The sequence below is a fragment of the Peromyscus californicus genome, unplaced genomic scaffold (genome assembly GCF_007827085.1).
Source record: "Peromyscus californicus insignis strain IS unplaced genomic scaffold, ASM782708v3 Scaffold_12__1_contigs__length_115047231, whole genome shotgun sequence".
Taxonomy (NCBI): Eukaryota; Metazoa; Chordata; class Mammalia; order Rodentia; family Cricetidae; genus Peromyscus; species Peromyscus californicus.
The window spans coordinates 48,770,370-48,795,147 of NW_026294413.1; the positions used below are offsets into that span (position 1 = coordinate 48,770,370).

Sequence of the window (24,778 nt, forward strand, 5' to 3'; positions counted from 1 at the left end):
AGGTAGGGAAGAGAGCGGCCGGTGTCTCCTGCACATTCTTGGGTGCACTTAAATTCCTCATGCCACACGTGGTTTGCCCAAGTGAAATGTAACCATAAAAAGCTAAATGTAGAATTCTCATGTCCCCTAGGCTACTGTGTACTTGTCTCTCTCTTGTGATGGTTCTCCTTTCGTGGTAGAGCTTGCCTGCTATCCTGTCCCTGCTCTGTGTGCTTAGGTAGAAGACCTAGAGCTGCAGTCTGGTCCCAACCAATAGGATCAGTAGCTTCTTTGTGTATGTAGAACACAGATACTGTGTTCACACAGCTGAAAACACATACAGTCTAGGAAACAGCCACTTTTACATAAGCCACTGGGAAGGCTAGGTACACACAGATGCAAAAGATCAGTTTCCTAGCCACGGTATAGCAGTGTGGCTTTTTTTTTTTTTTTTTGGCTCAAGGTAGAGCCATGCCACTTAGATGGCAAATTTCTGTTGTCTCAGCAGTCCAGCCTAGAAGGAGCTGGCTTCTGTAGACTCTCTTCACACTCCCCCGTAAGCACACACTCTCTGCCTAAGTGAGACCTAGTCTAGAGGGAGAGGAGGCACCAGATGTTACTGACTCAAACCCAGAAGTCATTTCACCAACTCCAGGCCTGATCTTCATGATCAGGTTCAAAGGGTTTTGAATAATTCTTGTTTCAACTTCCTCCATGTAACTAATGGCAATGTATACCCCAGTTTTCAGTTGGAATTTGTCTCCTCCTTATATCACTTAGCACACACCCAGAGTTTTCTGTCTGTGTTTGACAGTAAGTTGAGTACAATGACTATTTCTTGTATGGATACCTTCCTCAGCTCTTAAACATTTCTCACAGACATCAAGCCCTCTGGGCTTGTGAGGGACAAGCAACTTTTAACATATCCAGAAACAGCCAGAATTGGGAACATTTTATTTGGAACGATTGTTAACATGATTTATCTTCATTTTTCCATTAAGGCAATAACACCCTTCCTTCATGGAAGCAGATGGGGAAACATCATCTGAGGCGACATGAAGTTCAGACTAAGGTCACAGCCAAACACTTGCGTTCAGATGCAGCAGGGATATGGGGTGGGAGCTGGAAAGAGTCGTTTATTGGCTTCCTGAGCCCACTGCCAAGGATTGAAGCCACAGTCCTGCATTTTCATTGCTTTGGAAGATGATGAAGTCCCGTTACATCCTGCCATCCCTAAGAAGATACCTTGGGAATAAGTCTGTCACTAATACAGAGGGAGTTTAGCCTTGGTTCATAATGCTCTGTGGCTTTTTAGCTTTTGGTAAGTTTTCATGGAAATTGCTTATCTAGTGGATCTATCCAAGTCCATACTGTCGTTTGTTTGCTTTGGAATCCAGGCAGTTCCTAGGAAGCATTCTACTCTTGACATCCAGCTACGTGTGTGTATGTGCCTGCGCAAGCATGTGGGTGAGGCAGGGACATGTATTATTGGCACATATTGGCCCCCTCGGGAACTTTAGGGTAGCAAAACGCTTTTGTAGTCCCAACTAAGTGAGAATTGGTAATATGGCCTGGCAGCAACCAAATAGGCTGACGTCTAAAAGCAAATGAAGCTGAGCAGGATTGCTTCCGATTGTCCCCAGACATTTTGCCAACACCACAACAAGCAGATATCTAACAAGGAGGGATAAATGTGTGGAGATGCAGCACCCAGAAGGGTGGATGCTTCATGATCCCTCCATACCTGCCCTTAGTAGTTTTCATCTTTATCACACTTTCCTTGAACCCCCAGGTTTGCGGGCTTCCAGGGACTCTTGGGATGCCGGAGATTGACTGGCTGGTCAGGTGCTCCAGTGGTTTTAGAGACCAAGATGGCAAGAAAGGGGACCACAGAGCAGGTGCGGTTCTGGGGGGACTGGAGCAAGCTCACAGGCTGAGAGAGGGGCTGCAAGGGGAGGCTGTGACCGAAAAAGGGCTTTAATTAAGGCAGGTTTGATGATCCCCTCCAGGTCCTCACTCTGAACAGGGAAAAAAGCAGCTAGATAAAACGGGTTTGAAAGATCAAGTAAGAGTTAGGAACACTGTAGTTTTATCCTTGACTACCAGTGGAAGCAGGGAGGGCAGGGAGGACGTCTGCAAACAGCTTCTTTTTAAATTTTTCTTTTTCTGGTAGAATTTCAAACAATAAAAAAATCTGTAGGAGAGTGGATCTTCTGAAGAAAAAAAATAAAAGAGAGAAGCACCTATTGCTAAGGACAGTAGAAGCTACTTGGCCGAACACATATGCACTTTCTGGAATCTCATATAATGTCTCTAAGGTTCAGGACTTTGGAGTGGCCTGAATGGTCCTCTGTATCCCGGGAGCACCCTGTGCTGACCCTCAGGGCTGGCTCTGTCACCCTTCTGGCTTGCTCTTCTGGGCCTTACACCCTCTTCATTCCTTTCCCCATGAGGCAGGCAAACACTGTCATGACCATTTTGGGGTTCACTTCCACCAGGTCTTCCGGAAGGGCATATACTCTTGCTCCGATTTTTCGGGCCATAGAGATGGCATACCTGCAAGAGAGAACAGATGCAGCTCCTGAGCAGCTGTGGGTGAGGAGGACCCTGTGGGAGCATAGGCACAGGATCCGCATTCAGGGCAGAGACCGGTCGCCCCATCTGCCCACAGGGGCAGACAAAGCTTGGCTCAATCGGCTCCCACAAAAGCCTCAGCCCTGCTCTCCAGTCACATGATGACGGTGAAACATGCCCTTGAAGGCTTTCCCAACTTTTACCTTTTAAATGTACGCATGCATATGCCTATGTGTTCATGTATCTAGAGGTCAGAGGTCAACACCGAGTGTCTTTATTTTTTGAGACAGGGTCTTTCACTGAACATCAGTGAACTCACTGATTTGGCTGGGCTGGCTGGTCAGCAAGTGCCAGGGAGTCACCCGCCTCCACCCTAGCATCGGTGGATTTTAGCATGGGTGCTGGGCATGCCCACGCAGATCCCGTGTTTGGGTGGCAGGCACATTTCCAACTGAGCTGTTCTTCCAGGCCCCCTCCCGCCACTTTTAAGACCCATGCAAAGAATATTCTCTTGGGGTACAGAGCGTGGCAGAAAACGTCCAAGAATGAAGTAAGAATTGCTAGGAGCGAGCACTCCGCGGACTGTATTTCAACTGCAGAAATGTAAGAAGAAAACTACATGTATAATATCTTGTCATGCATAATACCCGGGTGTATAATTTCTTGTTCTGTATACAGATGTTTTTATTTATAGTGTGCGGCTATTAGAATTGTCAGAGTTTTGTGCTCTGCTTTTCAAATGAAGTCATCACAGCTGCACTAGAGCTCCGGAGTTCTGATAGATTACATAACCTCTGCTAGCTGCGTCTCTTTTCCAGTGAGCCCACACTCTTAGCTGGCAGCTCCATTGTCCCCCCCACTTGCCATACCCTCTTACTGTAGCTCCTCAGAGTCTCCCCACCCACCCAGGGCCCCCCACCTCTCCCTCCTGCTCTCCAAAAGAACGTCTTCTTATTTTAGTGACCAAATTAACTTAAGAGCACTGCCCATTCCTCCTCCCTGTCCACCTGTCAATAACTTTCTCCACGTTAATTATTAAACAAGTAAAATTAATGTTTCCAATGTAAAACACACAGAGAACATTGCATGAAAACCTGTGAGTATAAAAAAACCAACAAAAATCCCAACCCAAACCAAAACCACTGACACAATCTTGTCTCAAAAACATAACCATTCTTAGCCTTCTGTGGACTTTTTTTCTTTCATTTCATGGTGTGTGTGTGTGTGTGTGTGTGTGTGTGTTTGTGTGTAAACCAGAGGACAACTTAAGCTGTTGTTTGGCAGACTCTGTCCACATTATTTTAGATTATTTTATTATTTATTTTAGTTTTCGGTATAGTGTCTCTCACTGTTCTGGAACTCACTATGTTGACTAGAATGACCAGCCAATGAGCTCCATGGATCTGTCTGTCTTTGCCTACCTGGCAGGGAGATTAGAGCCCAGGCCACCATGTCCATATCTGCCTGTAAGGCAGACACACTCGACTCCCCAACTCTTTAAACTCTTCTCTATGAAAAGAGGTTAGTTGGTTTTTGTTTTGTTTTTCAATGCTAGCAATCAACCCAGGACTTCCTGCATATTTGGGCATGTTCTACTGCTGACTCTGTCCCCAGCCTGAGCAAGTTTTAAAGAATTTTGGGTCTTATGTTTAAAGGGCAATGCACAGGAACCTGGTCTCTGAAGTCAGACTCTGACTCTTACCTGTGCAGCTTAAAAATTGTGTGACCTTGGCAAGTCCCTTAAACTGAACCACAGTGCCTAGGCCTGGTTTCAAGCCTTTGTGGGGGGTTTTGGTTTTGGTTTGTTTTGTTTTCTTTCTGTTTTCATGGTGTTCTTCTATCTAGAATTTCCTCCATCTGTCCTTGCTGATGAGCTCAGCTTAGACGTCATTTGCTTTAAAGAGCTAGAGCTCTTTCCTGGCCCCTCCCTGACCTTGCACTTCCTATTATATACCCCACCACAATCTATGTAACCACAGCTTAGCTCTAACTTCTCTGCAGTGGACTGTACGGAGCATCATTGTACGGGAAGTGCACGTCCCCATTTCCAAAGCTGACCACAGAGAAAGGGCACTGCTGGGATTCTAAAGCAGGAGTATTGTGAATTCTAGATTTGAAAGGGACTCATTTATGTCCCTTTTCCAAGAAAGATATGAGGAAGTCCTGAATCCCATAATCTCCAGCTGTGACTTTATTTGGAAATACAGTTGCTGTAGATGTCACAAGATAAGGTTATGCTGTAATGAGTCTAATGTGGCCTGTGTCCTCATAAGGGAGAAGACACAGACGGGAAGGTAGCCACATGAAGTCTCACACACACACACACACACACACCTACACACACCACACCCACACACACACACACACACACACACACACACACACACACACACACGTGAGTGGACACACAGATTAGGATGATGCTTTACAAGCCAATGAATTCAAGGGTTTGCTGGCTATTGCAGAAGCCAGGAGAGAGCATGGGAGAGTCTGCTCCAAAGCTCTTGGGATCAGCCAGCTCTGATGTCAGCTTGATTTCTGGTTTCTGTGATTATGAAGGAATGCATTTCTGTTGTTTTAAAGCACCCAGTTAGGGTGACACTTTATCATGGCATCCCTGGGGAGTTAACATGAATTCATCTAAGAAAGGTACCTCTGTAGAGCAACAGTTGGTACACTTTCTATAAGAGGCCATCCAGTGCCATTTTGTCAGCCTTTTATCTAAGATCAAGTGATGCCCAGACAGTAACTACCTTAGGGGCTGCACGTTCTGCTGCAACTTCTGAACTCTGCTGTTGGAGCAGAGATACTCCTATGTAAATTAATGGACTTATGACTCAATGAATCCTTATTTAAAGATGCATACAATGGGTCATATTTGGAGACTGCAGCCCTCTGGTTCCTATCATAGAAGGTTCATTTGGCAGGACAGATAAAGCACAGTGATTCTGCTGGGGACATTCCTGATACTGAACTCGATCCTGCCTACTTTCCACACCAAACTTTAGGGTTTTGTTGTTGTTGTTTTTGGTTTTTCAAGACAGGGTTTCTCTGTGTAGTTTTGGTGCCTGTCCTGGATCTCGCTCTGTAGACCATGCTGGCCTCGGACTCAGAGAGATCTACCTGGCTCTGCCTCCTGAATGCTGGGATTAAAGGCATGCACCACTGCCGCCCAGCCAAACTTTTATTTTAAAATCTACAGATTAGGATTAAGAAACCAGATTTCTAACTGTTGCCTTGCTTATTACTTATGAGAATCGTCTAGGTTTTGTTTTGCTCTGTTCTAACACAGGCAATCTTAAATTGCTACCGTACCACACCTAAATTGATGATGAGACCTCAATAAATTGTGAGAGGAAAAATCCGGAAGAGTAGAGACAAAGTATTTGCAGAAAGCACCAGCATCAGCTTCCACGGCCACTGTTGGTAGCTGTGTCCCCGTCTCCCATCCCCAAGTTTATGTACATACTTTGCATTATTGAGTTTCTCTTCGTCATCCAGGTTTTCTGTCTTTAGAAGGTCATAGTTTATGGAACCTGGTTGAATGGCGTCAATGAGATCCAGAACTGGGAGGCTGGTGCTAATCTTTGGATCCTAAGTGGAGAGAAAGGGAGGGCTTGTCAACATGTCCTAGAGTTACTTCGGTCTGCTTCAAGGGAAGTGGGTAGGCCTTTTTTCTTTAATATAGAATAGACATAGAAAGAAGAGACTAAAGATGTCGGGCGGGAAAACCCTGCTTTATGTAAGGGGCATCCTAGAGTGAGTGGCAGAGGGCAGGTGAAGATACAGGTAGACTTAGATGTTCTTTCTCTGAGGACCATGGAAAACTCAAGGTTTCCATGGAGACAGCAACAGTGTGATTAAACGCAGGGACAGTAATAAACACACTTTCCCCAGCCTTGCCTTGTCACCACAAGCCTCAGGCATAGGCATCTATTCTTTTGTCTTCCTTTTTTTTTTTTAAAGCTGAAACTTTTGAAGCTCATTTTGTAATTGACACAGCAGTGTATGTATTCATCGTGCTCTGAAGTAGACAGACATTGTGGGGTGGCTATACCTAGCTAACAAATGTATAGTTTTACAGACTGGTCATTTTTGTGTTGGGTGTTTAATATTCACATTTAATCTTGTTAGTTTGTTCAGTGCTGGTATCTGAACTGAGAACCTCACACATGTCAGTACCACTGACCTAGGCCTTCAGTTTCCACAATTACCCTTCATTTACAGAGAGGGAAATTCTGGGGTTAAGTGAGCTGCTAGGAACTGGTAGAGCTTGGGTTTGAATCTAAACTTCCGACTTAGCATCCTGGACATTTGTAAACGTTTGGATGTTCTCATCTAGTGCTGAGAATGCTTCTCAGATGTGGATGCACAGAACTCTGCCTGTGTGCTGCATCCTTGAGTCATGTCCTGGGCAGGAGGAGTGTGCCCATGTCACTGTCTAAGCATGCACAGTCCGAGCAGTGCATGCTTGGGAGGTGTGAGTCAGAATAAATTCTAAGGCTCGTAAGAGATACCAGTTCTCCTGCCCAATTTTCCTATACAGGTAAAACGATCATTTGTAATAAGAGAATGAGTCTATTTTAATATTTCCTCTTGGTTGATAAAAAAACCACTGCAGCTAAAAACAAAGATGGATTCACACTCATTTCGTCCACTAGCGTCCATTAGCATCCATTAGCATCCATTGCTACCTCCGCAGGATGTTTTGGTGACAAAGCACCACTCAAGCAAAATGGAGATGCACCACCTTCCTCCTCCCTGCATTCTGCCCTGGGTGTGGAGTTGACAACAGGTGAGGACAGTAGGCATCTTGTAGATGACAAGAGAATGGGTTTATTTCCAAAGTGTTTAATCAAGAATGAGCTGTACTCATTTTTAACGTCTCATTGAAAAGGGGCGATGCTAATCTGACATTGCCTTTCGTATCACCACGTGGCCCTTTTTAATCAGTGCTGTAATGACTTAGGGAGAAGAAAGGTAGAGAAAATTAGACCAGAATGACTTGTGGAATAAGAGAATCGTCAAGCACAAGAGTGAGTGTCAGCGTGGCTTATCAATCCTTGTCTCCACAAGGACACCCAGGACATCACTATGGCATTAGTGCCTGGGGCAGCAGCTGCTGTCCCAGGAGAAGCACCTGCGACTGGCCAGTTCATCACTGTGGTTAAGTGACCCATGGCTGTGCTGCCCCAGGGAAAGGCTTTCCCCTCACTTAGAGAACAGCACCTGCTGTGACCCCAAAACTTTCCCAGGCTTTGGTTTCCTTACCTATAAAATAAGGAAAGTAGCAAAGACAAGCTCAGAGACAGGAGCCCCTGGGACTAGAATGCAGCAGTATCTGAGATGCCTTTGACTCTTCCCCACTGCCCTTCCAAATCTCTCTCAGGGAAGATCTACTCACTTCAGCCTCTATGCCTATCTGTGCTCAGCGACCCAGGCAGAGGGGGAGGCTGGAAGTGGGGTGGAACTCATCCAGGATAAACTCACAGCAGATGGAGCTCTTGCCCTACCTGACTCTGCCTTTGCCCTTCTGGGCCAGAAGAGACTCTGATTTCTCTTCTCCTTCCTGCAAGGTGTGAGGGCGTCCCTCCCCACAAATCCTGGCCTTTAAATTAGAACACCAAAGTTACAATGTATGGACATAATTGCAAAATGGATCAAGTGACTGGGTCCTTGAGAAAGACTCTCGCTAACAGACCACCAAGTTAATAAATCTCATAATATATAATGATATTATTAATAAAAATAGGATTGGGACGAAGTACATATTTCTCCCCCAAATAGCACACAAGATACCTTTTGGCATTTTGCACATCACCATTACAATGTAAAAAACTCTAAACTGGAGAAGTGTGCACATTTTGAAAAATGTATTACTGTGTTTTATACCACTTCAAAAGAACAAAGCTTAAAATGAGGTGCATAAAAAATAGGTTTTTTTAAATTAACCGTCAAAGGAAAAGTGATGAGAAATTTGCCAGTGAAATGGCCATGAACATTAAAACAAAAATGGGTCGTTTAAGAAAAACCAAAGGGATCATCAAGTGTGTAGCACTGACGGTCACTTAGCAGGTAATGAGAACATGCGGGAGAACAGAAGCTGAAAACTTTACCTTGAAGCTAGAGATGGATGAGCTTTTCTGTGCCTCCTTCAACGTGTCATTCACCCAGTTGACAATAATGTCATCATTGACCTTCTGTCCACCACCAATATCTTCCAGCATATTCAGTGTGTACCTGGATGAAATCAAGAGTGACTTTTGCCGAAAAGTAGCTAAGACGTTCTTCTCTTTCTAGGCACATCCTGGAAGGGAGTCTGAACACTATTATACCAGAGAGGGAAGAGAGTGTTTAATAACACTAGTCCCTGTGGCTCATCCTGTGTTCACTGCTGCTGTATTCACAACAGCGAGGGAATGGAAACAGCCCAGAAGTCCTTCAGCTGATAAATGGCTAATGAAAATGTGCTGCACTTATACAATGGAATGCTATTTGGCTGTTAAGTAAAACGAATCATGAAATTCCAAGGTAAATGGAAACAATCATTCTGAGTGAGGTAACCCAGGCCAAGAAAGACAAACATCTATTTTCTCTCATTTGTGGATACCAGCCTTGAATCTTCAGACAATGTGTGTTCCATTTGGAATACACACAGAGGTCAGGGAATTAGTAATGGGCTGCCAGGGATGATTTCACGTGAAGGGAGATAGGACACAGTGCTTGCTATAAAGAGTTAAAGAGGGAATGATGGTACAGGAAAAATTTAATGGGAAGGATGATGAGAGATCAGAATAGAGGGAATATGGGGAAGAATAATTAAAGATAAAGACCTTTGGAAAAAAAAGTCCCATGGAAACCTATGACTGCAGAAGCTTCGTAAAACACACACATATGCATGAAGAGTTTAACTTAACTAGACTAACTTAACACACAAGCATACAGTTTTTATAGTGAACTACAGGGCAAATGCTTCCTTGTACCTGCTGCCATTGCCCTGGGAAAGAAGAGCAAGCAGGAGAGTAGAGATGTGTGAGAAGGAGAACTGAGCACAGGGCTCCTCTAACCTGCAACGTCATTCTTAAAGGGACCACACACATGAACGAGCAAGGGCCAGTGAGACTGCTCAGCAGGTAAAAGTGATTGCCACACAGGCCAGAGAATGAGAGTTAGATCTCCAGAATTCATGTAGAGGAGGAAGGAGAGAACAGACCCACGGAGTTGTCCTCTGTCCTCTACACTGGAGCTGTAGCACGCACACATACACCAACACCTGCAAACGCACTGCTCACACCCACACTGCCTCCCCAAATGTAATAAATAACATTTTTGAAGTTAAAAGTCAACATCTTTAAATTTGAAGTGTTGGGAAAGTTCCAGCAGCGACCAGACTAAAGGGGAAATATTGGTAAGCCGTTGGGACTACAGTAACAAAGATGACCTCAGCTTGAGGGTCAGAATCCTTCGGTCTACGGCGGTTTCAGCATTGGTGTTTTTACAGGGAGAACATTTGTTATAAGATCCAGCAGGTCCTTAAAATTCTCTTGGCAAGGAATAAATAACCTGCTTCCTCCTGGACTGGAGGAAAACCGAGCAGGTGAGCCACAGGAAGACTTGCGTCATGGTTCAAGTGAGCAGGAGTGGGTCCTATTACCCATGAAAGACATCTTCTCAAACTGAAACTCAGGAAGCTGGTGATTGACTCTCACTCAGAGGCCCTGACTGAATGAGGGCACCATCCACTCAGGTGCCTTGGACTCTGCTTATGTAATCCATCCTTCATCTTGCTCTGGTTACCCAGTCTACACAAAGCACAACACTCACACAAATGTCCACAGGGATTTCAAGTTTAAACCCTGGAATTAGAGTGATGCCTGGATTGCTCTGGGTTAAAACAGCTCCCATCAATGAAAAAGGGAGAAATGGACTTTGAAGTGTTTATCATTTAAAATCTTTTTAGATGAAAACAAAATTAGATTTATTTATTTTATGTGTATGAATGTTTGACTGTATGTATGTATGTATGTATGTGTGTATGTATGTGCACTATATGCATACCTGGTGCCTGTGGAGATCAGAAAAGGGAGTTGAGGGCCCTAGAACTGGAGTTATGGATGGTTATGAACCATGTGGGTACAGAGAACCAAACCTGGGTCCTCTGCAAGAAGAGCAAGTACTCTTTAAGTACTGAGCCATCTCTCCAGCCCCTATTTTATTTTTTAATAGGATTCCAGTTGCATTTGTGTGTGTGTGTGTGTGTGTGTGTGTGTGTGTGTGTGTGTGTGTGTGTAAACATGTTCAGTTGCATGCACATGAAGACCAAAGGTTGACACGAAGTCCCATCTACTGAACTGGGAATTTACCTACCTAACTAGACTGACTAGTTATTGAGATCCAAACATCCCCCTGTCTCAACCCCAACAGTAGTAATTCTACAGACACATGTATCTATGCTCAGCTTTTATACAGGCGATAGGGATCCAAACTCAGGTCCTCGTGACTTCATGGAGACTGCTTTACCCAACAAGCCAACACACTCCAGCCATTCTGAAAGCTTTTCTTTGTTTAAAAAAATATATATCACATTCATTGAACTGGTAGTTAGATGCCCCCCCTCCCAGTCGTGCCTTCCATTCCTTTCCCAGATCAGCTCTCCACCCCAACCTATACCCACACTCAGCCCACTCTCACCACTACCTCACACCCCATGACACACCACACACACACACACACACACACACACACACACACACACACACACACACACAAAACTAAACAGAATCATTGGTACCTCTCCAACTCACACCTTGTATCCTCATGCTTAAGGAGTCATCTATGCTTGTTGGCCAGGTGTCCTTTGCCTCCCATATATTTCCAATCCTTTGAACACCTCCCAGCTCAAGCACCCCTTCCCCAAGCCATGCTGTACATTAATTATTACACCCAATTAAAGCCTTTTTCTCAGAGTTTTTGATGGAGACAACATCCACCATGTCCCATGGAGACAGGTCCATGTCCGTTCATCATGATTGTGATGGTTTGAATGAAAATGGCCCCCATAGGCTCATAGGGGGTGGCGCGACTGGAAGGTGTGGCCTTGCTGGAGGAAGTGTGTCATTGGGGGTGGGTTTTAGGGTTTCAGAAGCCCAAGCCAGGCCCAGTGTCGCTCTCTTCCTGCTGCCTGCCGATCCAGCTGTAGAATTCTTGCTCCTCTCCAGCCCCATGTCTGCCTAGACACCATCATGCTTCCCACCATGATGACAATGGAGTAAATCTCTGAACTGTAAGCCAGCCCCAATTAAATGTTTCCTTATAAGAGTTGCCATGGTCATGATGTCTCTTCACAGCAACAGAAACCCTAACTAAGACAATGATTTTTTTTTTCAAGGAATAAGCAGGGTCCCTGGTGCACACTGGGCCTCCAGTAAATGAAAATATAGACTGGTGGGTAAAATATGTGAAAGGAAAGCAAGGAGATGAATGAGATATTTAGTTTGGACTAAAATACAGGACCAAAGTGCTAGGAAATAATGAGCACCCAGGATTTAAGTCTAAGGTGGACTTAAAAATTACTCCTAGTAAAAGTTACTTCTTGAAAACAATCCTGACTTTTGTAGGCTCACAAAGATTGTGTGTTACAGTGAAATAGGCCTCTTATTTTCTGGCAGTTAGTATATGCATTGATTTATTTACATTAAGACAATGTTTATGAATTTCTGCCCAGTGAACATTTCAGTAAGGAATGGTGGGTCAGTAATTACCTCATTAAGTCTTTCCTATAAATAAGCTGAGGGAACAAGCCAAACACAACCTTCCCAGCTGCTCCCTTCACTCCAGATGTGCATTTCCCCTTGCCAAAAGTCCAGCTCTGCAGAAGCTGAGTGTTCCTCCATTCTCTTGACCTTGGGAACTACAGAGGAGAAGCCATCCTCTGCACAAAGGTCTGTCTGTTAAAACAAAAACCCACCAGTGAACAGAGACCCTCCTCACACGGCTGTGGGGCATTTTTGAGGTGTCTTCTGGCATGGTTTTAAGAACAGCCCTTCATGGCGGGGTAGAGTTTTGATGAGTACAAAACAGTCTCACTGCACCTCTGGCGAGGTGCGGAGGCTGAATGGACTCAGACACAGATTCCTAAGTGTAGAGAGGAAGGCAATGGGAAGAAAGCCTAGACTTGGGCTGTAATCACATCAAACAGACAGCGCAATAAACAATTGCTCCTCCAGAGACAAGCTTCAAAATGGGAAGCAAGGGGCCAGAGAGACAGCCTCGTGGATAAGAGCACACACAGCTTTTGCAGAGGACCTGGGTTTGGTTCCTAGCAGCCGCATGAGGAGGCTTATAATCTCTGCACTTTCAGGTACATGGGCTCCAACGCCCTCTTCTGGCCTCCACAAGGTACTTGCACTCAGGTCTACACACAGATACACACACACACACACACACACACACACACACACACACACACACACACACACATTTTTCTTTAATAAAACCAATGAATAGTCTGTGCCTACCTAGATTTTTTTCCCCTCAGAGGTCATTACCCCTTAATATCACCCAAGTTTGGGGTGACTGTGCTTCTAGCTAGAACCTTGCTGACAAGAGCTCAATGTGGCTGGTGCTTGCAAAACACACTGGGCTAAAAAAAAAAAATAAAGTGTCCAAATGAAATAGCAGTGTGAGCCCCAGGTCCAGCCAGGTCCTCACTCAACCAAAGAGGATAGACGTGGCGTGGATATGAGAGGCCAGGGAAGACATGATATCCCTTCTGGATCACCTGCCTTCCCACGCTCAACTCCCGTTTATTTAGCATTTGATAACAGGGACAAAGCTTGGCATTTTGGTTGTGGAGGACCTAGTCCAACGTCACCGTCACCGTCCACAGCCTGTGTGGCGGTAGGGAATGGTCTTTCTCGCCTGCCTGACAGACAGCCTGTTCTCTTGCCTCACTCTATCATTGCCACCTGCTGGCAGCTTACTTGATTTTAGCTTTTGTCTCCTAATTTATACATTATTTGCCAGCTGTCCAATCTTAGAATGATTTCCATGCTACCGGAGGGGGAAAGGGAGGCTTAAGCGCACAACCCTCATTTGTTTTTGGAGGGAAAATGACATGCCATTTATTGTCCTGATAAATGGCCAAATTAGCATATCTGTGCAATCCAAGTGAAATAAATTCTCCCTAGAAGTGGATGCAAATGGAACAGATCTGTTACTAGGTGGCAGGCTGAGGGAAAAGGGAAGGAAAACAAAGCAAAAACAAATTCCTGCTGGTCCTATTTACAGAACCACCCATCGTCTTCCCTCCTTCCGCAGTAACGTATTGCTCTGTCCACTTCTTGCATGCAGAAATCTTGTGTAACAAACGTTTGTGAGAGCTGTCACTGATCATCTGGGCGAAGTCAGCTGCAGCAGCAGAAAGGCCTGACCTCATATGTATACCAGCCCTACAGAAAGGCCACATGTGAGCGAAACTTCCAAAGCAGGTGAGCACAGAGAGTAATTTAGCAACCCGGAGCACCGCTTGGTCTGGGCTATGAACATAACCCTCTCCTAATAATGCACTTGGCAGCCTGAGACCCTTACCTGTGCGTACTACACACACACACACACACACACACACACACACACACACACACACACACTCACACTCCTCCCCAAACAATGTGGCTAGCAATCTGTTAGTGATCCAGGACCCCACCTGTACTGAGCTGAGTGCACACCCCTCTCTGAACAATGGATAAAATAAATTTCCCCTTCCTTTGATGGTTAAGCATAGATAAGTCTTTTCACTCATACTCCATTATGTAAGACAATGTGGCCTCGATTGGATCTGGGTATTGGATACCTGCAAAAAGGAAAACTGTGTCCTTAAGTGAACTTCTAGGGAGGATCTCCTATTTGCCTTCTTATGCCTATGCATGGCTGGGTATGCATATGATTAAAATAAGATGCATATCCGAAGGGGCATAGTATGTGCAGTAAAAAACAAATACAAACCTTATATAAATTAAATCTGTCAATCAAAATAGAGAACTATTCAAACTATGCCCCTAGTAACCAAACTCTTCCTCCTGTGCCCCCAAAAGGAAGCCCCAAATAGCGCACTCTCTGTCTCTCTCAGCCTGCTGTCACTCCCGGCAGCATAGCTCTTTCTAATCTGGAGTATTGTCCATTTTTTAATAAGTTTCCTTGCTACATTAGCAATCTGTGTGAGCCTTTCTGTCAATTCTGTGAGTAAGACGCCAAGAGCGTGGAAACATCCAGACCAGTCCTGACCACGAATAACACTTACAGAACAAATATCACAATATAGGGTGGATTTTAGATAGTACAAAATTTGTAACAGAATAGGGTTTGCTTAAGTTTTCTTATCATAATTAGAGCATATCAATATTATCCTATATTGTAACTCTTGAGAAAATAGTTATAACAATGAAAAGGACTTGCTTTAAAGCCATCAGTGCCCTGCTCACCCCCACCCCCACCAAATATATGAAAGACAGTGAGGCTCATTGAGAAATAGTTCATGGAACTATATATTGGTGAGATGAGCACTTGGGAACTTTCAGTCAAGAGTGTCCAACCCATGGCCTGTGGACCCCATGTGACTGACGACAACCACAAATTGTCCCAAGACAAAAATCCACAAACCCACTTAAACCATTAGAGATGTTTTTGAAGTTTTGTTGGTAATACAACTGCATGGTGGTTCTTGAGCATAAACTTTAAGGATGGCAGTGTTGTGTCATGATGTCAAGGATTAGACACATCTATTGTGATTTCAATGTCAAATGTCCCCCATGGGCTCACGCCAAGTTTGAACACTTGGTCCCAGATGGTGGTGCTGTTTGGGGAGGTTGTGGAACTTTTGGGAGGTGGAGGAAGTGACTGGGGACGGGCCTTGGGGCTTTACAGTCTGACTGCAGTTCCTGTTCAACTCTGCTTCCTGAATTTGGACACATATGACCAACTAACTTGCTGGTACTACCGTCATATCTCCCCTACCTGTCTTCACCACGACAGGCTGTATCCCTCTAGAACTCCAAGCCAAAATAAACCCTGTTCCCCTTGAGTTGCTTATGTCAGGCTGTTTTCATCACAGCAATGAACAAGGAACTAAGAGAATGCCTGCATGTGACATACAGTAAAGCAGAGTTCAAATTTCTTCAGCGGCGGAGCTCCTCACACATTATGAGATCACCCATTACAACACCTGCCTCCCGTCAGTTAGAAGACCCCGATTTGGGGAATGGGAAAAGGCAATTCGAGTCAGGGACTGAAGTACACCATGATCACTGCTGATTATTCCTAAGCAAGTGGGAACATTAGCACAATTTCATCAAGAACCAATCAGGAAAACCAGGTCTCTGCAGATGCGAGACTAAAGCTGGGGCGGAGGGACACAATCACCCTGTCTTCGTCATGACCCTGTTAGACAGAATATAACCTGACACGTGATTTCTAGGGCTCCCCTGAAGGTACAAAATAAATTATGTCACACTGATACAGGATCTCCATTAGGGACATAAGATTCGGCCTGGTAAGAGCTATCAGTAGAGAGGGGAAGAATGCAATATTCTAAGAGAAACAAACTTATTTTTATTTAATCAATTTCCTATTTGTACTATTGTTACCTAACTAACATCACTAGGTAGCTATTCATTAATGAAGTTTACATCTGGCTCCCAGACTTATCTAAAGTTCTCCACTAAAGAGCTTTCATAGAGATAAACTTTAAAGTTCTTTATTAGTGGGACATGATGAGGTGGAAGGGACCAGTCGTAAGTACCTAGTACACAATGCTGTTCAGACTCGGACAAATGAAGGACAGGATAGTGGCCTCTGAAAGGAAATCAAGGGAGGGAGGAAGCCCTGAGACTGCCTGTCACAGAGAGGTCTCCAAGCTGCACACTGAGAGAAAATCCAAACAGAACTGATATCACCATACACTGAGTAAGGGGGTTAGAACTCAAGGAAACTAAGGAGCCCAGAATTTGCAGTGCAGAGTTTTAGACTTGAGAGTATTTGCATGAAGAGGAAAATATGGTTGAGAAAGAAAGCCCTAGAGGTGCTCAGAGGGCGCCTTCAAATTCCAGCTGAATTTTGCCCAGGGCATGCATGTGAGGCTGGAGAAAGAACAGCTTGAACAGCCCTTGAAGCTCACATGGGGCATGAAATGATTTGGTCCCCACCAGCTGAATAGGAAAGAAACCCTAATACACAGTCATCAGCTAAGATGCTCATTTAGTGCCTTGTTACTAAGCAGCAAACGGGCTATGGAGGAGGAAGCATAAAGCATGCCTCAAGAGGTTGAAACTGGATTTAACCTCACTCCACCCCAGAACAAAAGTGACAAATTAGTGAGGGATGGAGAAATACCCAGTACTGAGCAAGGTAAACCTTACAGTGTTTGGAATGTGATCAGAAAAATAAGCAACATGCAAGGAAATAAGAAAATATGGCTTGTATTGAAGATAAAAGTGAATTAGTATAAACAGACCAGACGAGAAGCCATTACAACTGCATCCACATGCTCAAGAGGGCAAGCCGAAGACGCGAGGTTGGAAATAGAAAAAAGATTCAACACTTCCGGATGTAGACACTATAATATATAGATAAAAATATACTTAACTATATATGTATATATACTAAATGGAGTTAATGAAACATGACAGTACACACAGAAAGAGAAAAAGACAGATTAACTTAAAGATATATTGGCCTATATCTTCCAAAATGAAACAAAAAATAAAGGAAATAAGTATACAGAGACTCTTCAAATGATTATACATGCACTCAGGGTTTCCAAACAGGGGTGGGAGTGAATTCAGAACAAATAATTAAGGAAATTAAAAACTAAAAGTTGGATGTGAAGTTTAAAGCAATACCATCCAATAATTCAAGGATCCTCAAATATAAGTAACAACTTTGCACAACGTACATAATCAAATTATTTCAAACTGATGATAAAGAGAAATCTTAAAAGAGCCCTGTGCAAAAACTAGCATATTCCGTTCCAGGGAGCAAAGAGGAGGCTCACAATAGGTTTGCTGCTGCTAATAACACAGGCAAGAAGACAGCAAGCATCATTTTCAAGTACTAAAAAAAAGAGTATGCTAACATAGAAGTGTACACTCAAAGAAAGCATATTTTAAGAATAACAAGGAAACTAAGGCAGTTTCTGGCATATAGAAACTGAAGCACTTCATTATCAACATCCCTTTATGATTAGAAAGATTCCAGATATAAGAAAAAGATCTAAGGTGGAGATTTACACCTATAGGAATGTAATTCACTGTTACTGACACAAATTAGTTGAAAGTAAAAGGATGGGAAAAGATATGGCCGCCAAAGGAAAGTGTGGTGACTCTATTAATGTCAGGAAGAACATACTGAGAACAAAGAACATGACCAGGCACATGGGAGGTCGCTCTGCAATAAGATAAAAGTGTGAGTCATTCAGATGGAACAATAATCTCAAATACTAATGAACCTAACAGTAGGTTTTCATAAGAACTCAACAATAACCAAAAAAATGAAAGAAAAAAAAAGTAGCAGAAAAGCAAAAGGCCCTTCCTTAGTTACTGCATTGAACTTGAGTTATGGTTTCACTGAATTACACCACTTTCCTGAAACTTTCCTATTTCGTTTCTAGATAAATGACCCATTCACTAAAATCTCACGCATCCCCCCTACCTCCTCATGAGCTGCCACACCAGTGCCAATGTGAGAGTGCGGTTTCCTTCATTGAGATCTTGTCCTGCGATGCCAACAAGGGAAAATTTAGCTTGATTCTTCCCCAGATCCACTGCATAGTTACAGTTCTCAAGCTGTTAGTGAGGCAGAAAGAAAACAGCTTATGGCATGCATCATCTTGGTTATGATAAATATCAGAGAAACGATTAAAAAAAATAAAGACACAAAATAAAACAAATAACATCAGAGCTGCAAAAGCTCAAATACCAGCTTGGTTCTGCACTACTATGATCTATGTTAACTACAGAGACTTTCATCCGTAAATATAACTCCTCAACTCCACCAAAAGTATCCGGTGTGCCAGTAGAAAACTAATTTATTATCACGAGCATTTTCATGAGTATTCACATCACATAGTGAGCCATCCTCAGTTCTCTGTCTGTGATATTGCTAAAATGGTTGGGTTTTTGGAGACAGATGGACAGGAAAAATTCATATTCTCCATCTTACATACACATCATGTTTAGACATGGAGGGCAGACCTTCCAGTGACTACTCGTAGATTGTTAAGGATCACGGAAGGCAAGTGAGATGGGTCAGCGGGGAAAAGAACTTGCCGCTAAGTCTGACCACCCAAGTTCAATTCTTGGAACCACATAGTAGAACGAGAGAACTGATTCCTGCAACTTTCCTCTCATCTCCGCATGCGTGCTGTAGCATGCATGTATACACACACACACACACACACACACACACACACACACACACACACACACTAAATAAATGTAAAGAGAATCACAGCGATGAGGAGTGGTGAGAAGTGACAGTGTCAACCCTGTTGTTACAGAACAATGTTCCCATCATGTTGACAAGGGACAAACTGTAGCAGCCAAGCTGTGAGTACAAAGCTCCAATTCTTTAGAAAATTAGAATGAAGATCTTGCTGGGGGGGGAAAACGAGAGAGACCCTGTAGCTTTGCTTTCTCTAACTACCTTAATTGGAAAATTGTCATGATAATGTGTAGAGACATTCAGAATTATAAATAAGTAATCAACTGCATTTGACAGGTTCATTGTAATGGAAGTAGTCATAGGGTCTCTGATTGCTGCACTATTATTTAATCCCTGCTAAACACTCAACAATGCTTGGCTACCTGGTAGAGTATTCACAAAGAGCTTTTGCAGGCTAATGCCACTCACTGCCTGTCTCGTGGCCCATCAGAAAAATCATTGTTTACCTTTTTCATATTGCCCCCCAGCTTGGGGTATGGAGGTTTGTTTACTCTGTTCCAGTCAACAGGGACTTTGATCTTTTCATAGAGCTGGAAGATGACCAGGGCATCCGATAAGTCACTGAACAAGACAAACACAAAGAATTCTCAGAGAACGTGAGGCGCCTGGTTCCCGCAACAATCCCCCAAACCCTGGAAGCTTGGTAGGAGGAGATCCATCTTTAAAGAAGTAGAAATTGTGATTTGGAGAAATAGGTTTACTCTCCCGGTGACTGTGTCCCATTCCATGGACGTGAACTGCCTTTAGGCAGGAAAAGAAACACGGCTTTAGCAACAGCAGAGGCGACATGTGACTGAAAACTTCACACTCTGCTTTGCCTGCTCCTGAGGAGATGGCGGGCCTATGATACGCAGCGAGCTTGTCACTTGGCTGAGGTATAATTTTTGTATTAAACACAGTGGTGATAACGGACACGTGGGAATGAGTTTCTCAGCAGAGCAGGTCACTGTGGCACTCCTGTGTCCCATCAAGGTACCCATTTGAGAAGAAAACACACGTCATAGTGGTGCGGTGTGCGGGATCCCATGCTCTTTCCGGGTCTCTGTGCTACATATCGAGGATTAGTCCCAAACTCTTCCTACCTGTACAAATGATTGACTCGAGGGTTAATTCCCAAGGAGTTCATCCAGTTCCTGAACGTTCGCTCTTCCCTCGTCTCACCTAGGTTAGTGAAGACTGGTTAATACATGACCTAGAACAAGTCTGGCTTATGATCCAAGTTTATCTACAGTGGATGAACTACAGATGAAAGTACAGAATAGAACAGACACTATCAGGAGGGCAGATATTTGAATTTTTCCCATATAATGTCTACAAGCATTTCTATAGCATCTAACAGGATTTGGCATCAGCAAGTAGGGTCCATAGAGCCAGTTGTATCTACAGAGGGAGGAGGCAGATACATTTGTCATTCTAGGAAAGAACAACATAGCCCAGATTTGGAAGTGTGGAGTTGAAGCTTCACTTTCTGGGGTCAGTAAAAGCTGAATAGGAATGGGGAGACAGTAGAGCATTTTGGAAGACTGTAAGAGGTTAGAGTAGTTAAGTGTGTAAACATGAGCAGAGGGAGCAATAGACAAGCTCTCTGCTCAGAACACTGGAAAGCAATGTGGCAGGGATCTGTGCAGCATAGCCACAGAGCTACACGGTCTAGAGGCTGCAACTAGGCCTGGGAGTCCCTGCCGGCAAAGCTGCAGATTTATACTGACATATTCTACAGTGCCAGTCATTGTGGGTTCTTCTGTCTGATTGCTGTAATAAATTCTTGAGCAAGGCAGAGATATAATGAAAGTTATGCCAGATGTGCCTGGCAGCGGTGTGCAGAATTACGGGAGGGTGATATGCATTTAGATTAAACACGCAGAAGGGATCATGTTTAGTATTGGTGTGGGGGGCACATTTAACTGTTTGATGAATGGAGGAACAGGCCCCTGAGATCTATTAAGATAATTGGTGTATGAGACAATATGAGTCCAGAAGAGCAGAAAGGGAAAATAAACAATCTAGAAGACATTTCAAATGAAGAATTATTGGTAGTTACTTACACGATAGATTAAGAGTGAAGGGCAGGAAGATATCTTTGTAAAGCTCAAGACCATTAGTTTTGGTGACCAAAATGAAAACAAAACAAAATGGGGTGATGGATTGAAATGAGAATTACTAAAGGGGGGCAGATGAGACAGGAGGGGGAGGTGATGGGGATGAGGAGAAGCATTTGCTTCTGCCTCGTATGCGCTTTATTGGGAAAGACCCAAACTGAGGCGCCGAAGTGGCAGCTAGGGATGGGTGACTAGTTGGCTTGATGCAGATTTGAGATCAGGAGACAAAAAATGCCAAAACCACGACTTATCCAAAGCATCAGGGTTGGATATGGACCCCGTGTCGATAACTAGAGTAAAGTGCCATTGAAACGGACTTAGACAAAAATAACCTGGACTTCCTCGAGTTAATGACATTCATTTCATATTAATTTTTTACTTTATTTGTATAGCAATGTAGATATTAGCTCATGTTTTTTAAAAAAATCAATAAATATCTCTGCAATCATGAGCTGGTGGAAGCTGAGCTGACTAAAGTTACATGCCATTTGTCCAATATTAGGGCTTTAATCTGTAAAATACGACTGTCAGGATTCTGCTTCCAAGTACTTTCCTGTGTCCTAATGACCTCTTAGAGAACAAAACCGAAGTGAAAACTTGAGCAGCTGTGTCCTAGTGTAAGTTAAATGTCACTTCAGAGGGCGAATGGTGGCCATTGCTTGCCTCTAGGAATTAACACAGTCCATTAAGTACATACATTAGGATTTTGGAGCTTACAATTTATCTCATTCAATAATTAAATATACTGTCTTTCCTAAAACAGTTAATTCTGATAATGGATGATGCCTGTGTATAATGGATGTGATATAATTGTATTTGATTATTGTAGTTTGGCTATAATTGGCTTGATTAATTCATTCCACTCATTGTATATTGGAAAGTTGATGGTCTGCTTATGTATGTGATGGGTTTGCATTTGCTGCAGGGCTGATTTTGAATTGCCATTGAAGCAGAGTGTGAGCATTTTTTTTCTTGAGTATCTTAAGCAGCTAACATTATGGTTACCTTCAAGAGCCCCCCAGTCAATGTCCTGGTTTTCTGGTTTGTGCAAGGCAGGGTATTTGTTAAAGAGATTGGCGATGAAAGCCAGGTTCAACTTGGGGTTCCCTCGGACAACATCCGTGGCCGTGACAAACTGGCGGCAGCCCAGCCTCTCCGCCTGCTGCAGCATGCATTCAGCCCTCTGGATGTCATCCTTCTCCTGCAACGAAAAGGATGTCAAGAGGCTGGGTCGAGGATCCACACACAGTCGGGCATGCGTGATGTGAAGAAGAAGGCGGCTCTCATTAATGCGCCAAGCGCCTAACACAGGTAGATAGCTAACTACACCGCACCATTACAGAGACCACATGCATGCAAGTCACAAAGTCACAGGTTCCATAACTGAGACCAAGATCCTTTCATCATTTAACAAGTTCAGATGAACAGCTGGTTGCCGTTTTAAAAGGAACGTCAGGAAAATCTGACATCATTTACATTGACCTAAATGATTTTCAGTCGTTAAGCATCCTTTTGTTATAGTTTTTTTTTTTTGCACAGACTTTATGAGAATTTGCTCTACTAAAAATTTATTAAGTAATAATTTATATTCCTATTTCTAATTCATAGAAGACATTTACAGTCATAAATTAAGAACATCTGATTCATACAATTACTTTTCCCACACTGGGTTGGTTAAAAAAAACCCAAAGTAAGGGGTAGCCTCCATACCATCATCGGTAAATGTACCATAAAAACTTGACTTTGGCACGTTTCCAGTTGAGGACTGCAGCACATGCTCAGGTGAGTGAGGACAATTCCCAGTCATTTGTCATCAGACTCTTAAAACAAGACTAAAGTGTCTCAGACAATGATGCACTCTTTGTAAAGCCTATGGCATCACTGACGTTCCCAAAGCAAAGCCTCACATTAGAATTATTCCTTAGGCCACTGCTTCAGTAGGCAACATGTTCATTTCATGACCACCACTTCTTGCTGGCTTTCACTTCCTCTCTCCTTCAGAGATGAGTTCACTTCAACATTAACTCATTGGCTTTAGTCCCAATGACAGATGAGTCATGTTAACAGACAAGGCATGTGTGAGGATCAAGGTCAGAAGTGGTGGGAAAACCGAAACTGAAGGGTGGTGAGCTTGCCTATGTGTATGGAGCCCAGGGTTCTCTCCCAAGCACTGTGAAACACAAGCAAATGGAAACAAAACAACAAAAACCACCACCATCCCCACCAACAAAATCCCCTGAAGAATTTTCTTTTGATTGGATCATCACCCAAGGCATAGGTCCTGGTCAGCTTTCTGTTAGCTTGACCCAAGCTTAAGTCACCTGAGAAGAGGAATCTCAACTGAGAAAATGCCTCCATCAGATTAGCCTGTAGGCAAATCTGTAGAGCATTTTCTAGATCTGATTGATGAGGCACTTGCCCAGCTCGTTAGGTAAAGTGCCACCCCTGGGTAGGTGGTTCTATAACCTTATAATGTGGGAGCCCACAGAGGTTTCCTAGTGAGATCTGGGCTTGCTTTACCCAGCAGGGCTGCATAAGGGGATGCATTGACCACGTGTGTGCATGGTTACCAGTGTTTGGAAGGGTCTGCACTTGGCTGTGCTAGGGGGAGGTCTTTTGCTCCACCCCTTGGCATTGCTTTAAAAAGCCTTTAGAAGACACAGAAGGGGCCGGTGGATTAGGATCCAGGCCCTCCCGAGGCTACCCTGTGTTTCTGTCTCTCTCCCCTCTATACTTCCATCTAAATCTTTCATTCCTCACTCCTCAAGATTGCCCTGGGGGAAAAGGTGGGGGCATGTCCCCACAACATAAGAAAACAGGCTGAGCAAGCCAGCAAGCAGCATTCCTCCATGCCTTCTGCTGCAGTTCCTGTCCTGACTTCCCTCTATAATGACTGTGACTGGAAAGTGTCAGCCAAATAAACCCTTTTCTCCCCAAGTCACTTTTTGTCACAGTGTCTTATCACTCCAATAGAAATCTAACTAAGACAGCACATGTTGTCATAGCCCACAAATTAATAGTTATTATGTATCAATTGAGAATCAAAAAAATGAACTGGTATTTTAATATTTAGACCCAGGTTGGTGTTATTGTGCCTTTGAAATGATGGGCATATAAAGAAGTGCTCTGTGTGGTACATGGCACTTCATTATCCTGGAGTTTTATGTCCAGATTCAGTTGCCATAATTATTATCAAAAATTACTGACAGTGTTCAATAGCTTAACAGGCGCTTAAGCAGAGCAGGGGGTCAAGTGGCACAAAGGGACAGTCCACACCAAGAGTAGGGTGTTCTCTGAAGACAGTGGGCGCAGCCTTACCCTCAGTCCTGACATGTCAATCACAACAGCGGGGATCCCTTCTTCGTCTCCCTTTGGAGCCACCTGCTCAAGCAGGTGGTAATAAGCTTTCGAGTCCTGAGAAAAAGTTAAGAGATTGCAATTTCAAAACAGTGGGGCTAATAGCACACTCAACACGACAGTCATCTCCTACAAACAAACAATGTATTTCCTATTCCTGTCATTCAGGAATACAGCAATTAACTAAGCTAGAAACATTCACTCACGAGAAAGTCCACTTTGTTGAGTTGCATATTGTATTTGCTTTCTCTTTAAAGGAGTTTAACAATTTAAAA

General features: G+C 43.6%; 1 protein-coding gene across 6 annotated transcripts in view; it reads right to left on the reverse strand.

Moving 5' to 3' along the window:
* Positions 1–916: 916 nt before the first annotated feature.
* The window catches only part of Lcp1 (lymphocyte cytosolic protein 1), a 93,684-nt gene continuing 69,822 nt past the window's right edge, over positions 917–24,778 (reverse strand). For all 6 annotated transcript variants that reach the window (XM_052732737.1, XM_052732741.1, XM_052732736.1 and 3 more), the window contains 8 exons: positions 24,465–24,560; positions 22,152–22,347; positions 20,130–20,208; positions 19,494–19,608; positions 18,256–18,389; positions 8,670–8,793; positions 6,023–6,147; positions 917–2,535 (listed from right to left, as the gene is read on the reverse strand). In XM_052732737.1, the coding sequence (XP_052588697.1) occupies positions 2,403–2,535; positions 6,023–6,147; positions 8,670–8,793; positions 18,256–18,389; positions 19,494–19,608; positions 20,130–20,208; positions 22,152–22,347; positions 24,465–24,560 (1,002 nt within the window). In that variant the 3' untranslated portion in view covers positions 917–2,402. The remainder of the gene's footprint in view (positions 2,536–6,022; positions 6,148–8,669; positions 8,794–18,255; positions 18,390–19,493; positions 19,609–20,129; positions 20,209–22,151; positions 22,348–24,464; positions 24,561–24,778) is intronic.